The 17581-nt window shown below is 44.4% G+C and overlaps 1 protein-coding gene across 3 annotated transcripts in view; it reads left to right on the forward strand.

Annotated features, from left to right (window-relative positions):
* The first annotated feature begins 5503 nt into the window (after nucleotides 1-5503).
* Nucleotides 5504-17581, forward strand: part of Ifnar1 (interferon alpha and beta receptor subunit 1) — a 28831-nt gene continuing 16753 nt past the window's right edge. Inside the window, exons 1-2 of one of the 3 annotated variants that reach the window (XM_036203918.1) lie at nucleotides 5504-5673; nucleotides 12897-13017. In XM_036203918.1, the coding sequence (XP_036059811.1) occupies nucleotides 5601-5673; nucleotides 12897-13017 (194 nt within the window). In that variant the 5' untranslated portion in view covers nucleotides 5504-5600. The other 2 variants (XM_036203917.1, XM_036203916.1) reach the window with 2 other exon arrangements.

Genomic DNA, 17581 nt, shown 5'->3' on the forward strand with positions numbered 1-17581 from the left:
CCTACAGCATTTTATCTCCGCAACAGGATGAAACTGGAACAGTTCCTGGGGCCACTGTTGCCAAATTAGAACCCTTATTCCCATGATTCCCAAGTCGTCACCTCAGCAAGGGTTTCTCCGCACCAGTGACATTAGGTCCAGGTAATTCCTTGTGGAAAAGCTGTCCTTGCCTCACCGGATTCTTTTTTTTTTTTTAAAGATTTATTTATTTATTCTGTATACAGTGTCCTGCCTGTGTGACAGAAGAGGGCACCAGATTTCATTACAAATAGTTGTGAGCCAACATGTGGGTGCTGGGAATTGAACTCAGGACCTCTGGAAGAGCCGTCTCTCCACCTCACAGGATTCTTAGCCTCATTTGGCTCTATCAAGTGACAGTAGCACTCCCTCATGGTGGTAACAACCAATAGTGTGTCCAGATATGGTCACACATGCTCAGGAGCAGTGTTGCAAAGGAATTCCACCAGAGAATACATGCACAGTTTTTGTTTTGTTTTGTTTTATGAGACAGGGTTTCTCTGAGTACCCTTGGCTATCCTGGATCTCCCTTTGTACATCAGGCTGGCCACAGAGATCTGCCTGCCTCTGCCTCCCAAGTGCTGGGATTAAAGTCGTGTGCCACCACCGCCCTGCTTACATGGACACTCTTAAAGCCAAATTAAAAGTCTATATTGCTGGCCAGTGGCTACATGAGAAACTTGCCCACATCATGCAGCTGTGAGCCTCACTCATCTTTGCTTTTTATACACAAAAAAACTCATCCTGGTTGACATAACTTCAGTTAGCCAGAACAGTTAGTAAGAAGCAAAATTACAGAAGCCAAAAAGCAAGGCTAGTACATTTAGGGACTATCTTAGTGTTCTGTTGCTGTGAAGAGACACCATGACCACATCAACTCTCACAAAAGAAAGCATTTAATTAGGGCTGACTTACAGTTTCAGAGATTTAGTTCATTACAGTGGGGGGCCCAGCAGCGTACAGCAGATGTAGAGCTGGCTAAGTAGCTGAGAGTTCTACATCCAGATCCACAGGCAACAGGAAGAGAGAGACACTGGGCCTGGCTTGGTCTTTTGAAACATAAAATCCCACCCCCAGTAACACACCTCCTCTAACGAGGCTACTGTCCTCATCCTTTCAAATGGTGCCACTACCTGGAGAGCAAGCATGCAAATCTCTGTCGGCCATTCCAAGTCAAACCACTGCGGGGACTTCCCCAGATCCTGGATCTACAGACTACGTCTTCAACGGACTAAGTGTTTGCTCCTGGGTTTTGGCACGTGTTGGGGCCTATGTGCTGGGTTCTAAGGTCAAAATGGTGCATCTAACATGGCATCTATTGTACTAAGTTCTCAAGGCCTGTTACAGCAACTCTAGGGGGCAGAATTGATTCTTAGAAGACAGAGAATCTTGGATAGCGTGATGAATTTATCCCCATGTTAGGAAAGAAATTAGGAAAAAATGTGCGTCAAAAAGCCTCTTAGTTTCTTTGTTTTTGTTTTTAGTAAGATTGACAAACCTTTAACCAATCTGATAAAAGGAGAAGAAATGAATTAAAATTGGAGATGAAAAGAGTGCCATTAGAACAGAATCCAACAAATCACAGAACCTTTCCAGAGAATGCTCTACAGACTTATACTCTAAATTCTGGAAGACATAGAAATAAGATTTCTAAATGTATGTTATCTACCAAAATTACATCCAGAAGATACAAATAACTTAGACACATCACAAACAATGAGATAGAAGCTGCAATTGAAAGCTTCCTCTCAGCCTCCTGCACATGCACACCTTTAATCCCAGCACTCAGGAGGCAGAGGCAGGAGGATCTCTGTGAGTTCGAGGCCAGCCTGGTCTACAGAGCAAGTTCCAGAACAGCCAAGGCTACACAGAGAAACCCAGTCTCCAAAACTTAAAATTAGGAAAAAGTCTCCACTCAAAGAAAAGCCCAGGACCAGACTGATCACTGTGGGATTCTATCAAAGTCCAAGAAAGATCTCAGTGATTAATTCTTCTTAGCTTGTTCCACAAAAGGCAAAGTGAAGGAACACTTTTCAAAGTCATTCCAGGAAGTCAGTATTAATCTAATAACAAAACCTATTGTGGGATAGTCTTTTTGTACACTGAAGATGTGTCTGCCAAGCAGCTTCTGATTGCTTTAACAGAGAGCTGAACAGCTAGGCAGGAGAGGATAGGCAGGACTTCCCGGCAGAGGTAGGAATTCTTGGAATGAATGAGAGAGGCAGAGATTCACCAGTGAGATGTGGAGGAAGTGTGACCCACAGTACCCAGGAGAGGTAATGAGCAACATGGCAGAGCATAGATTAATATAAACAGGTTAATTTACCTTTTAAGAGCTAGTTGGGAACAAGCCTAAACTAAGGATAAACTTTCATACTTAATAAGAAGTCTCTGTGTCATTATTTGGAAGCTGGTGGTAAAAACAAAACAAACAAACAAACAAAAAAAAAACAGGTAAAGATACAACAAAGAAATAAAAATACAGACCAAAAAAAATTTTGGATGAATATAGATGCAAAAATTATTGACAAAATACTTGCAAACCAAATTCAGGAACACTTTAAAAAGAACATACATTATATTCCAGTTGGCTTCATCCCAGAAAGGCAAACTTGGCCCAACATGTGTTAAGTCAATAAATGTAATACATCATATAAACAAACCTGAAGACAGAAACCAGATAACCCATTCAATTGATGCCAAAAAAGCATTTGACCAACTTGAACATGCCTTCATGATAAATGTCCTGGAACTGTTAGGAACATATGGAGCATACCTCAGAATAGGACAGGATATACAACCTAGAGCGATATTAAATGGAGACCAGTAAGAGCATTTCTTCAAAGATCAGGACTGAGACAAGGATGCTGGAGAGGATGCAGAGAAAACGAAACTCTTACTCACTGCTGATGGGGGTGCAAATTATAGTCATTGAGGAAAGCATTCTGGAGGTTCCTCAAAAATAGAATTACATGCGACCCGGCTACTTCACTCATGTGCATTCACTCCACACCCTATCAGAGTTATCCCTACCTTCACATTTACTGCTGCTCTATTCTCTATGAGAAGGAAATGGATCTAACCTAGTTGTCCATCAGCAGATGAATGGATACTGTAAATCTGGTTACACTTTAAAAAATGAAATATTATTCAGCCCCAAAGAAAAATAAAATCACAAAATTTACAAAAAAAAAAAAAAAAGAATGTATACCTGGCCTTTTCTTTTTGCCAACCAACCAGCTCCCACATCAAGACACAGAGACTTAATATTAGTTATGAATGCTCGGCCTTAGCTCTTATTTGAAGCTGTTTCTCTTTATTTACGTTTTGTCTGGGGACTTTTTTAGCTTTCTTTATATCTCACTTACATGTTGTCTCTATGACTGCTGGCTGGTGGCTGGTGGCTAGTGGCTGCCAGGTTTCTGGTCTATGGTGTCCCCCCTGCTCTCTCCTCTCTTCTTCCTCTCCCTCTATTTATTCTCTCTGTCTGGCAGCCCCACCTATCCTTCTCCTGCCTAGCCATTGGTCATTCAACTTTTTATTAGACCAATTGAGTGCCTTAGGCAGGCAAGGTGAAACAAATGCAACACATCTTTACATAGTTAAACACATATCCTTACATCGTTAATCAAATGCAGCATAAACAAACATGACACACCTTTACACAGTTAAAGTAATAATCCGCAGCATTAACAAATACAACCACATCTTTGCCTGGTTAAAGTAATATTCCACAACATGAATGGACTTAGAATGCATAATATTAAGCAAGGCCATCGATCTTAGAGGAAAAATGTTTTTCTTCATATGTGGATCCTAGCCTATGGCTATGTGTGTGTGTAATTAAATATGTACATGAGGGTATAGCATACATGTAGAAAAACAAAAATGAATAATTTACAACAGACAAAACGCTTACTCTGGAATTCACACATAAACTTCATGTAAGTCCAGCAAATGCATTCTCAAGGTATAACACATTTCCAATGCAAAGTAAGTCCTTAGATGGATATTGGTTACATATGATTCCATGGGAGGCTGTTTATCTTGTGAAACTCACATTTTAAATTATGTTTTTATTGACTATTATATTGTAGTTCTAAATACTACTGAATATAGATAGTGTACTTGATTCTTTAAATAGGAATTCTAGCTATTCAGATTATAAAGTTTATAACAAGTATCTTTAAAATATCCTAATTTTCAAAGCCCTTGGGACTACTTGGGAATAGTGATTTGTTCCTGAATTCCAAAGAGTAGCAAGTCAGAAACATGAAAACACAGAATTTTTTTGGCATATTTTTTTGGGTATTGTTTTTTCCACTGTAATAATTCTATATTATATCATTGTTGATGGATAAGGATGCTTTTTAAAAATGAATTAAACAACAAATAAAAATCCTTTTACGAGGTAGTAGTGAAAAAGAGTTAAGGGGCCAGAGAGATGGCTCAGTGCTTAAGAGCACTTGTATCGGACCAGAATTCGGATACCGGGACCCACATGGTAGCTCCTAAGATGGGTAACTCCAGGGCCAGAGCATCTGGCACGTTCTACTGGCCTCCATGGGTACCAGGCACGCCCATATGTATGGTGCACATACCTACATGCAGGCAAAACTCGTACACATAAAACCAATCTTAAAAAAAAATAGTTTTAGAAAAAGGATTCAAATGCTGTGCAATTCAAAAACCTATAGATAGAGCTAGTCTGCACCACCAAACCATCACATGAATCCCTGCGGGATTTCAAGCAAGGAATCAAGCCTAAAAATCGTGTGCAGTTGAGACAGTAAACGTGTCGCCCGCGTCTTCCCGGTCGCAGGGCCCTCGTCTCCCGGGGATGCCCACACCAACCTCACAGCCTCCGGACCAGCCCCACCCCAGGGCAAAAACAGGAAGCTGAGAAGCAGAGACCGAGATGGTACGGGGAAGGGGGGAGGGGGAGGGAGCGGGGGGGGGGGTCTGCGCAGGCGCACTGGCTGCACGCCCCCGCGTTTGTCTCTGGAGATAACAACAGTCGTCGATCTTTAAGGAAATGGGAGTGGGGCGTGACAGGTAGTGTCTGGTCAGAGGTCAGCTCACGGGTTGCGGGTTGAAGGCTAGACCGCCGGATACTTTCCCAAGCCGCTTGCTCACGGAGAGGGCGGGGCGTGGGCGGGGCGGGGAGGGAGGAGAGAAGCCATTCAAGGCGAGGGACGGGGCGTCGGCGGAGGGGAGGAGTCATACAGGGTGGAGGGGCGGGGCGATCGCGGAGGAGCCATTCAGGGAGGAGGGGCGGGGCGATCGCAGAGGAGCCGTTCAGGAAGGAGGGGCGGGGCGTTCCCGGGGAGCCATACAGGGTGGAGGGGCGGGGCGTTCCCGGGGAGCCATACAGGGTGGAGGGGCGGGGCGATCGCGGAGGAGCCATTCAGGAAGGAGGGGCGGGGCGTTCCCGGGAGCCATACAGGGTGGAGGGGCGGGGCGCTCGCGGAAGGGGCGGGGCGTTGCGGAGACGGCCACGCTTATGTACGCATCGGCTCGGGCTCCACAGCGCCGCCGCAGGAGACGGAGGATGTGAGACACCGGTCTGGCCTCCCGAGACGATGCTCGCTCTCCTGGGCGCAGCGGCCCTGGTGCTGGTGGCTGGGGAGCCTTGGGTGCTGCTCGCAGCCGCAGGTGAGCCGAGGGGCCGGGGCGACGGCCGGCGGCGGGGAGGGAGAGCCCTGGGCGCCTGGGCCTTGGCCGCTAGCTGGGCGCGCGGATGGCCGGAGTCCCCGCCCGCTGACCCGGGCACCCGCCTGACCGGAGCCGGCGCCTGCGCCCCTGCTGCAGCCTGCCCACGCTGTCCTGGGCCCGACCCTCGGGGCGGATGGCGGGTAGGAGACCAGACGGCCGCAGAAACGCGCTTCCCCAGCCGAGCGCAGTCGGTCCCGGCCTCGCAGAGGAGTGAGAGGAGAGGCGCCTTAAGGCGCCCAGGTCGGAGCAGGCTAACAAAACAATAGCAAGCGAGCCAGGAAACCACCCGGCTAGTTGTCACTCAGGAGAATGGCGACTACTCTGAGGGTGATAGACAGAGCGATCTTCTCACGGTGGTGTAAGGAACCCGAAGAACACAGCCCAGCATGCCAGCCAGGTCTCCTGGAGGTCTGTGGGGTTGCTAGTAAGTTCTGATTCCTCTTAGAAATCGGTCCACCCGGGAGGTACGGATGGGGTACCCCAAGTCTCTCCTGCAGATAGCACCCAGTCCTGGAAACTCGGGCAAGTGCCCTGATAGAGCCGGCGGTGACGGTTTTGAAGCTTTCGTTCTTGGAAAGCTTTATGTTTGTGTTTACTTAAGTATAAAAGGGAATTCCTCCCTATTGTCACGTAAAGTGGACATTTGAGGGGGATGTACATTAGTAAATTAACTGTAGCCAGTTGTGGTGACATGCACCTGTAATCCCAGCACTGGAGAGACTGAGGCAGGGGTTTGACTCCAGAGGCTAAGCAGTACCGGGCCACTCTGTGCTCAGTAGTGTTAATGTTTCTCAAAAGAATCGGCCTTAAACTCACCCACCCCTACGCCTGGTGTGGTTAAGCCACAAGGCTCTCAGGATAGACTCTCAAGTGAGGTTTTCAATTCAGTCAGAAACTAGTGCGTGGTGTCAGGCAAGGTACTCAGTCTCTCAGTGCCTCAGTTTCCTCCTCTGTGGAATGGCAGCGCTGAAAGTTTAGTTTATTCGTGGAGTGTGTGTGTGTGTGTGTGTGTGTATGCGCGCTCATGAAATGGGAGGTCAGGGGTCAATGTCAGGTGTCTTACTCTGGGGCTGTCCACCCCACAGGGTCTCTGACTGAAAATGGAGCTAGATAATAATGCATTGGCTGCTCGTCAAGCACCAAGGACCTTCCTGCTTCCATCTGCTCAGCACTTGGATGACTGGCATGCACGGCCACATCCAGCTAGAGGCCCCAACTCAGGTCCGCAGGCTTGTTCCGCCCGCACTTTATCGACTGAGACATCTTCCTGGACTCTATTGTTTGGGTTTTTAAGACAGGATCTCACTATGTAGCCCAGGCTGGCCTTGGACTTGAACCCTCTTCCCCCTGCCCTCTTGCTACTTGAGATTACTGGTATGTGCTACCACCCCAAGCCAGAGCTGGGCTGCTTGTTTTGTTGTTTTGAGACGGGTGTCACAGTATGGCCCTGGCAGGCCTGGCGCTCCCAGAGACCAACCTGCCTCTGCCTCTGGTGTACTGGGATTAGAAGTGTGCACCACCACACCCAACCACAGCTGGTTTTTGGTTTTTTGTTGTTTTTGTTTTTCAGAGCTGTTTTCTTAAAGAAAAACTTTTCAAATAAAATAGTTGACTGTCCATTTACATGTTAAAGGCCTCCTCCTCAGCTCTATTTTTGTTAATACTCTCTCTTTTTTTTTTTTTGGAGCTGAGGATCGAACCCAGGGCCTAGCGCTTGTGTTGTTAATACTCTTTTCCCCTGAAGGGTAACTATATTGAAAAGTAAATGAATTATTACACTAAATTTGAAATTGTAATGTTGGTCCTTAGTCCAAAACTCAAATAATAAAATTAAATTAAATCATGCTTTGTATCCTCGTAAGAGCCAGTTAGGACTTTAGACAAAGAAAATTGTCCAACCTGCTAATGAAATCTTAGTGTATAAATGCATGGGTGTCTTTATATTTACACCAGACTTCAGAAAATAGTGCACCCTACTGTCCACCAAGATAAACATCAGAGGTTGGAAGCAACTGAAATTATAAATAAATGCTCTTGTATAAATTTCACATGCTGGACCAGCAAGATGGTTAAGCAGGAAAAAGCACCCGCCCCCAAGCCTGAGGACCCGAGTTCAATCCCCAACCCTCATGGTAGAAAGAGAGAACCAACTCCTCTGACTTCCACATGCTCAATCTAGCGTGAATGTGCCCATAGACAGACAGGCAATACACAAATTAAGAAATGCTATGTTGCATGCTAAGGTGGGAATAAACGCTTGTTACTGACACTACAAAATCTGAAAGCCAAATCCAATTAACTCTCATTTCCAAATCTCCATTTGTTGGGTTGCACTGTATAGTGCTAGTTAGTTGAAAGAAGGCACTCCAAGATGAAATTTAAATTAAAAAAAAAAAAATTTTATCCGCCGGGCGGTGGTGGTGCACGTCTTTAATCCCAGTATTCAGAAGGCAGAACCAGGCGGATCTTTGTGAGTTTGAGGCCAGCCTGGTCTACAGAGCGAGATCCAGGATAGGGGCAAAGCTACACAGAGAAACCCTGTCTTGGGAAAAAAAAGATCTATTTTACTATGTATACAGTGTTCTGTCTGCAGGCCAGAAGAGGGCACCAGATCTCATTACAGATGGTTCTGAGCCACCATGTGGTTGGTGGGAATTGAACTCAGGACCTCTAGAAGAACATTTAGTGCTCTTAGCCTCTAAGCCATCTCTTCCACTCCCATCTAAGATGAAATTTAAGGCCTATGTGGCAAAGGAAGGTCCAACCTCTGATGGACCGAACACAGAACAGCCATACAAAGACCTACTTATTGGTTATTACACAAAATATTTGCTCATGCCAAGGTCCCTAATCTAATTTACATGTTTTACTAAAGGAGAGCATCACATGCCCTCATGACCATAGTTCTTTATTATGTATCATTTGCAATACACAATAATACAAGAACCTCAGGTGTGCCTAAGGCCTCTTGTGACCAAAGTCATGAGATGGCTACAATACCCCTTTAGCAAAACAATCACTGTTTTCCACAAGGACTCTTCAAGATCAAAGTACTTCTGAAAAACAGCTGTTCAGCTGTTCTGAAAAACACCCAGATACAGTGACTCTGCTAAATTCCTTCAACATCCATTCACTTATGAGTTGTTGGTCACCCAAGCAACAAAATGCTCTATCATCAGGGGCTCCTTCAGTTATCGATAGAAAGCATCCCTGAAGCTATCGTTGGCTGTACCTCATCAGATCTCCACTTCCTCTCTGGCTCACAATCTTTTTAATTAAAATACTATGACCAGGGGTCTAGAGAGATGACTCAGCAGTTTAGATCATTGGCTACTCTTTTAGAGAACCCAGGTTCAATTCCCAGCACCATGTAGTGGCATGCAAACATGGGTAACTCCAGTTCTAGGTAGACCCTTTTCTGGCCAGACATGGACATGGTGTACATGCAGGTGAAGTACTCATACATGAACAGAATACTGTAACTACTACAAATGCTATTGGATCTTTTGTTAATCTTATAAGCCCAATTACTGCCCTTTCTGCACAGAATCTTGTAAATTCCAACAAATGTGATGGGGATCAAGTTAAGGGGATAAGGGTAACGGGATAGATTCATTTAGGGATTGAGTTCAAAGGCTCTGGTGGGGTACTGGAAATGTAGTTCCTAGCATACACAAGACCATGGGTTCAATTCCCCAACACTAAGAAAGTGTTAACAGTGTAGGGAGACTTGATAAATACCCCCCAACAGCTAAAAAAGATGAATCGGAAAATGTCTTCTCAGAGATCTCCTCATGTAATCTATAAACTTCTGGAGTAGAAGTGTGTTATGATATTGTTGTACCCAGAGTCCCCCAAAGACCACCAAGAGACCAAATCCGAAGCAAAAGCAGAGTCTTTTTACTATTTTGAGTTAACCCAGGCCTCTCTGTCCGTCTGACGCAGCAGCAAAGCCGGAGAAACCCCGAGTAGCAGTGGTGCGGGGGTTTTTATGGGGATGAAGCAAGGGGGGTTGGGGATCTACAGACTACATAGGAACAGACTCAGGATTGATGTGCCTCCCATCCGGAGGTGCTGTCCTTGGGTAGCTAGCAGCTGCAAGAAGACTGTTACCTCTTCCAGCGGTTGCTGTGGTTACTACACTTTTTCTTTATCATGAGCCCACTAGCGGTAACTTTTAATTGCCTTCTTCCACCATATGAGGACATTTTTTTAAAACGATTTTTTAAAATGTCTTTTTAAGGCTTCTAGAAATATGACCAGAGTGGGCAGCATGTGGCAGTGTCTCCACCTAGGCGGCACTTGCACTGCCGTTTAAAGGGTTTAGAACTCTGGAGTGTGCCAAAGGCTTGCATCTTCAAGGGCAGATGTATCAGTCTCAGACTAAAGGACTTTAAATCATTGACCCAAAGAGCAACTCTGCTTTGAAGGGAAATGAAATACTTGATTCTGAAACAAATATGAGTGACCAAAGCCCAGAAATACATATTCAAGGGTCACATGGTTTTGGTTTTTTTTTTCCTGTATCCACAGCGCAAACAAATGCTAGAACATTCAGTAAATATGAGGGTGGGAAGGGGGGGGCATTACATAGACAAATTAAGGAGTGAGGGGCTCTAGCCACCAGAATGAAATGATACCTTACTTCGTTCTTAGAAGATTGTCTACCTCAGAAGTCTACTCTTGTACCTACTTGTCTGCAAGTGTTAGGTCAGGAGTGACGCTTGTTTCCGAAGGTTCTGGAACAGCCCTTATCCCAAGCCTCCTGGTCCATGAGGCGGCACACAGGCCTGTGCGTTAACTCCTTTTGGAGGAAGATGCTGTCTAAATCTGGTCCTATGGGGGGGCCATACCACCCCCACTTTTTCCAAGGGTACTCTTGAGCAGGAGCAGCAGGAAATATTAGATAGAATTATAGAGGGAATAGAAACAGATAGAAAATATAGGATAGCCTTGAGAGGGCCTGGATCCTAATCCATCAGACCAGAACTTTACTCCAAAGAGCTATTTATAACAATGCCAAGGGGAAGGGCAAAGGATCTCCCCCTTGCTAGTTACAGCCAAGTGTAGCCCCTTCCAAACACCTGGTACCCAGGCCTGTGATCAAATCATCCTCTTATGCAGTCCTGCTGGGTACTAGGAAAACTAGATGGGCTCCAGCATGGTCGTTCTTCAAGTGGTCTATTATCAGATAGTTTCTTTGGAAGTTTCTAATCACACAAGTAAGACTATAAATAGAGATAAGGCATTATGTCTTAATAAAGGTTCAATATAGCAAGATACAATAAGTATAAAGGTCCACACACCTCATGTTTAAATTATGTGCAAAAATCTCTCCATCCTTCCTTGGGTGGAGATCTTCCTTTGTTTGGGATATCCAAATAACTAGTGAAGTAGTACAAAGACTGTCCAAGGAACCCTCTTATTTACCTAATAATGACTTGTGTCCTCAACCCCAGTATAATCACTATATTGCATTGATTGTGATTATCTAACTTTATCATAACTGTATGTTTACATATGCAGGAAAAAGTCTGGAGGCATCCACTTTGAGGCATCCACTGGGGGCCTTAGGCCACAGCTCCCACACATCAGAGACTACTGTATACTTTGCTGTGTGTGAATAAATTCTGTTCTGGGGCAGGAAAGATGGCTTAGTGAGTGAGTACTTAATTGCACTTGCAAAGGACCTGGATTCAATTCCTAACACTCACTTGGTGATTCACAACCATCTGGGAGATCTGATACCCTCTTCTGACGTACATGGAAGACATATACACATGTGGGCAAAACATTCTCACATAAAATAGAATACATAAATCAAATTTAAATTTTTAAAATACTTTTATTTCCTGAGATTAAAATACAGTTACATTATTTCCCCCTTTCTTCCTTCCATACTCTACCATGTACCACCACTACCACCAGCCTACTCTATCAAATTCATGGTCTCTTTTTCTTTGTGTGTGTGTGTGTGTGTGTGTTCCTAAATACATAATTAACAACCTTCTCAATCTGTATGTACTTGCGTGTATGTTTTCAGGCTGACCATTTGTTACCTGGTAGTCAATATGAAATGATTGGTGTGTTCTTCCCTGGCGATGACTGTTTCTTCTACTCTCCACGTTCGTTAGTTGCCTGAAGTTTTTTGTTTTGTTTTGTTTTTCTAGGACTGAGGCCCCTTGAGCTTTTCCCATCCCACGGTAACGTGTCTGCTGATGGTGTGCTTGTTTAGGGCATGTTAGGCAGTCATGTTGGTGAGACTTCATGCACGTAGCCTCTGACATTTCCAGGAGACACAATCAACTCCCTGTTTTTTAGTGTCTTTCTGATCCATCTTCCCAGTGAGCTTTGTGCCTTAGGTTCAAGAGTTCTACTGTAAGGACCAGGACTTATCCCGGGTGCATGAACTGGCTTTTTGGAGCCCATTCCCTGTGGTGGGATACCTTACTCAGCCTTGATACAACTAGGCTCTCCTTCAACTTGGTATGCCAGACTTTGTTGACTACCATGGGAAGCCTTACCCACTCTGAGGAGTGGATGGGAGTAGAGTGGGAGGGAGGTGAAGAGGCGGGAGAAGGGGAGGGAGGGGGAACTGGGGTTGGTATGTAAAATGAAAAAAAATTAATAAATAAATATATGTTTAAAAAAAGAGTTCTACTGTAGATAGATCACTTGGGCTGGGCTCCATAACAATGCATTTGATCAGTTGTGTCTTTCTGTTATGGTCTCCATCTGTTGCAAAGAACAGTTTCCTTGATGCTAGGTAAGAACTACACTTATCTGTAGGTATAAGGACAAACATTTAAATATAGTTAGGGATTATGCAGGTTCTAGTAAAGTGATGTTTATAGGTTCTCTTCCAAGATTCATAACTTCACTAGCCCTGGGCAGTTAGCAAAATTTCCAGCACCAGGCATGGTTTCTAACTTGTTGAGCAGATCTTACATTCAGTTGGTGAGCAGTTGGTTACCAATTGTATGTGTACCACTACTGCACCCTTAGGGTTATTACGAATGCGGTTGTTTTTTGGGGTTCTTAGGCATCATAGCTAAAAATATTTTAAAATGAATGCATTCAATCCTCTTATCGATGTGAATAATGACAATGTATAAAATACCTGTACATATAAACAATCATTTTGTTGCTTGTTGGCTTTGTAGGTGGAGAAGATCTGGAGCCTCCTGAGGATGTAGATGTCTACATCATAGATGACAACTTTACCCTAAAGTGGAGCAGCAGAGAGGCAGTGGGCAATGTGACGTTTTCAGCAGAGTATCAAACGTAGGTGACTGATTGGCCTGCTGGAATGCTAGGGATGATTTTTATAATTTCGTCATCATACCTTCTTTTTAATGAGGGAGGCAGTTGTTTGTTTCCATTATGGGAATTTTACCTTTCTAACTTCCTCTCGGTGGAGACTGAGCTGAGGTGAAGGGCTGCAGAGAGGGCTCGGCGGGTGAAAGCACCAAGTCTGATAGACTGAGTGGGCCCTTCCAGGACCCACATGGGAAGACAGAACAACTGCTGCAAGTTGCCCTCTGACCTCTGCTTGTTTGCACAAGCGCACCCGCGTGCGTGCGCATACAAAATAAAACGTTTCTTAGGTTGGAGGATGAGAATAAGTAGACAGTCGTTCCCAAATCTTCCCTTCATGGATGTCACATATTCATTAAATGTGTAATAGTGTCCGAACTGTCTTGACATGTGGAGAGAACCCAGAAGGCCATGCTGGGTCTTGGAACAGGCCCTCAATTCCCATCATACACAGAGGTTTCATCTTTTAAGAAATTTTAGGCTTATTTAATTTATGTGTGTGATTGTTTTGCCTGTATGTATGTATATATACCATGTGCATACCTGGTACCTGTGGAGACCAGGAAAGGGCATCTGATTCCCTGGAACTGTAGTTAGGGAAGGTTGTAAACCATGTGGGTGCTGGGAACCTAACTCAGGACCTCTGCAAGAGCAGTAAGTCTGCTAACCACTGAGCCATCTCTCCAGCCCTAGGGTTTTCATTTTAGACACAGTTCATACTCATCGGTGTTTTGGACCCTGCATTTCCATAGACTGAATGCTTTTGCCGGTGCCTCTTTCTCAGCACTGACTTTCTGCTTCCCGTTTGCCAAAAGGATCGGCTCACAGGAGGGCCCAGCTCAGGAGTGCAGCCCTCCATCTCCTGCTAGGTGTGGATCCCATCTGCATGCCTTTGTCCCTATGTAGGATGGAGTGGAGGAAGTTGTCAGGACCCCAGTGCTTCTCCGCCACTGTGCACTGCTGTTTCTACGTGTCACTGAAACAGAGTGACCTTACAGCTTCCTAACCGTCTGTGTACACAGGCATGCTTATCTCCAGTGAGTTTCCTGTACATTCAGTTTTGAGTGTTGATACATTTGTTCTTTGCTTTAGTGTGGAATTCTTTCATCCAACAGCTGGTTTAGGTATAGTGGGGATGTTTCAAAGTTATCCCATAATAAAGAGCAGACAGCCAAAGTCTCACACAAATACCATACTATCCCAGACTCAGTTCATGGTCATCTTGAGCCCTCTGTTCTGGCAGGAGCATGATGTGTGCATTGCCCTTACCCTGTTGTTCTGTAAGCAGTGCCCTTGCAGAAACGTGGGTGACTAACAACATGGTGCAGTGTTGTGTAGACTGAGCAAATCTGCTTAATGGAGGTGACAGGTGTGACAGTGAGTAGATTATCATCCAAATCAAGATAGTAAAGAGTGAAAGGAAACAGTTTTAAATGAGCTGGGCAGCAAGTTTGAACGGGGCACGCTGATGATGAGGAGGAGTTTAAAGATTTTTGAGTACTGAGTGAGTGATTTTACAAGAACACAGTGGGCTGGGGAGATGCCTCACCAATTCAGAGCACTCACTGCTTTTCTAGAAGATTCTAGTTCAGTTCCCATCACCCAGGTTAAACAGCTCACAACCATCTGTAACTCCAGCACAAGAGGTGTATGTGGGTACCTATAGTCACATGAACATACCCACATATATAAATAAAAACATGTTTTAAATAAAATAAAAGTATTTACTTAAATAAAATGAAAACTGAAGTGTCCAGGAGAGTGATAGAAACGATGAGCTGAAGTGTGAGCAGACGTAGCACACACAGTGTGTATTGTCCACGGGCAGCACTGACAGTCAGTGGAATGAGTAAGCTGTTCAGCTCTCTGCATCTCGAGCGTACACTGTCTAACGTCAGTGTCAGCACTATCTAAAATGAGTATTTGCTGGGCAGAGTGGTTCCCACCCATAATCCCAGCACTCAGGAGGCTGAGGTAGGAAGATAGCCGTGTACAGGATCCTGTGCAGTGTAGTGTGTTCTAAGCCACTCTGGAATACAGACAGAGTCGTCGTCCAGAAAGACTGTGATCTGTGGAATGTGTGATATTCTAATGGGAGAAATCCATGATTCTGACCTTTGGAGGGATGGATTCCATATACAAACGGTGTTGAGTCTCTTCACTATGGTAGTGGGGCTTGGCTAGGAGAGGCAATTTCCAGAGGTGGAAGGAGGCCTGGAGGCACCAGATGTTTTAACTATGGTACACCAGGTCACATGAGAAGAAATTGTACACAGGGTGATCCTAGAAGCAATGCTAATTATAGAAATAACCCAAATGGGAAACCCCAACAGAAGGTGTGGCAAAGGAATTTATTTGGGAAAGAAAAACTCACAAGACAGAATAAAGAAATTTGTCGCAGGATCCTGGAAGGGTGAGGCACAGTCCAATGCTCTTCTCTGGCGAGATCTGCCCTAGCATCCAAAACCACGAGGTAGTGCCTAGTATGTGCATCCCAGGTCTTAAGGGTCCCCAGGCGGCCATGCCCCAGGGCATGTACTTCAAGGTCATAGGCAGGTGTAGCAGTTACCTCATTAGGGATGGTGCTTCAGGCATGGCTAGAATGGCTACCCACTACAATATTCACTCTTTATTTCACGAATATTGAAAGCCTTTTATGTCACGTACTCTCCCGAATGATCAAATACCTCAATGGGCAGAAACGATAAAGGACATGACGTTACTTCTTGAGACCAAGCTTATGAACGAGTCTTGTATCCATTAAATAGCCATGTTTCAAATTGTACTCTGTAATTATTGTATGTGATAAAGAATTTTTTTAAGATCTATTTATTATGTATACAGGGTTCTACTTACATGCCAGAAGAGGGCACCAGATTGAATTACAGATGGTTGTGAGCCACCATGTGGGTGCTGGGAATTGAACTCAAGACCCCTGGAAGAGCAGCCAATGCTCTTAACCTTTGAGTCATCTCTCCAGCCTCGATAAAGAATTTTTAAAGAAAATACAAAACTAGTTCCCAGTGTAAGAAGCTCTCTTGAACGCAGTAGCCATTCATTGACAGGTAAACTACATCTCCAGTAACATAAAGGGAGACAAAGATAACAAATAATGGTGGTTGAAAGGATAGTGGGGCTAATTTTATATTCAGCCATTATATGCAGTGAGTCACTTTGTCAGTCATACCAAGTCAAGGTATTACATGTGCTAGGTCAGCACTGGCCACTGAGCAACACTCCCACATTTTTATTATTTAATTTTATTATTTTTCTTATTATATTTGTTTGCTTGTTGAAATGTTGTTTGTGGAGTCTTACTATATAGCCTAGAATGATTTCAAACTTACTGTTTAGCCCAGGCCGGCCTCAAAGTTTCAATCCTCCTGTCTCAGCCTCCCCAGTGCTAGGATTCTAAACATGGATCACCATTCCCAACCATGCCCCATTTTAAGACTACTAAGACCAGTCACCTAAATTTTTCTGATTGGACATTTCCACTGGAATCCATTTGTTTACATTGACACACCAAGGGGTCTAAAGAGGGCTCAGCAGTTAAGAGCACTGGCCTTGGAGAGGACCCAGTTTAGGAGCTTGGCACAGGTTAGGCAGCTCACAGCCCGAGCGTCAGCTGTTTCCCAATCCTTTGAACCCATGGGTAGCCACAATAACATACACATAATTTTAAAAGAAATCTTTAAAAGACCCCAGGAAACAGAGTGATTGGTTTGGAAGAGAGCAAAGGAAGCAGACCACCTAATGCTGAGGTCTGTCCTAGAATACGTTAGTCTATTCATAGAGGGTTGCAGGGAGCCACAGGAGTAGGAAGTAGGAATTCAGCTGACTATGGCAAAAGCTAATACCTGGAAGAGGCCAAGGCCTTCCAGAGTTAAAGCCAAGGCTCAAGGGGTCTTGGTGATATTGGCTCTTGAATATTAAACTGTTTTCCTGCAATAAATTTCTTGCGTGCTATTACAGCTTTTCCATTCAATTCTTTTTCTAAGAACAATGTGTTTGATCATTTATTGGGCATAATTTTCCCATTACTATTGGAATATTTGGACAACCTTCATCCGTCTGTGCTAACAACAGACACAATCAAGACCCCTACTTTGAAACCTCTCTGTAACTATAGTCATTAGCAACATCTGGACAGAACCATCTCTAGACAAAAGTATCTTATCTGAGAAACTTCCCAGACTTTCTAAGAACAAGACCATCTGTCAGAGAAGGTAAAGATTTACAGGACTATTACCCAGACCAGGTGGGTGTGCTAAGAAAATGTAACTTTCTCCATTTCCAAATTTTATCTCTAGTTCCAGATCTCCCTTTAACAATTACCAGGTGCATCCAGCTTTAATAGAGGATCAGAAGAGGTCACACAATGCTGAGGTCTGTTCTAGGATAGGCAGTCTATTCATAGAGGGTCAGAAGGCCATCATCATCAGATCAATTCCCAACCTTTAATAAGGAAGTTAAAGTCAGACTTGCAGGCTCATTTCCCAGAAGTTACATAGTTGTCTTGAACCAGGCC

The sequence above is a fragment of the Onychomys torridus genome, chromosome 12 (genome assembly GCF_903995425.1).
Source record: "Onychomys torridus chromosome 12, mOncTor1.1, whole genome shotgun sequence".
Classification (NCBI taxonomy): Eukaryota; Metazoa; Chordata; class Mammalia; order Rodentia; family Cricetidae; genus Onychomys; species Onychomys torridus.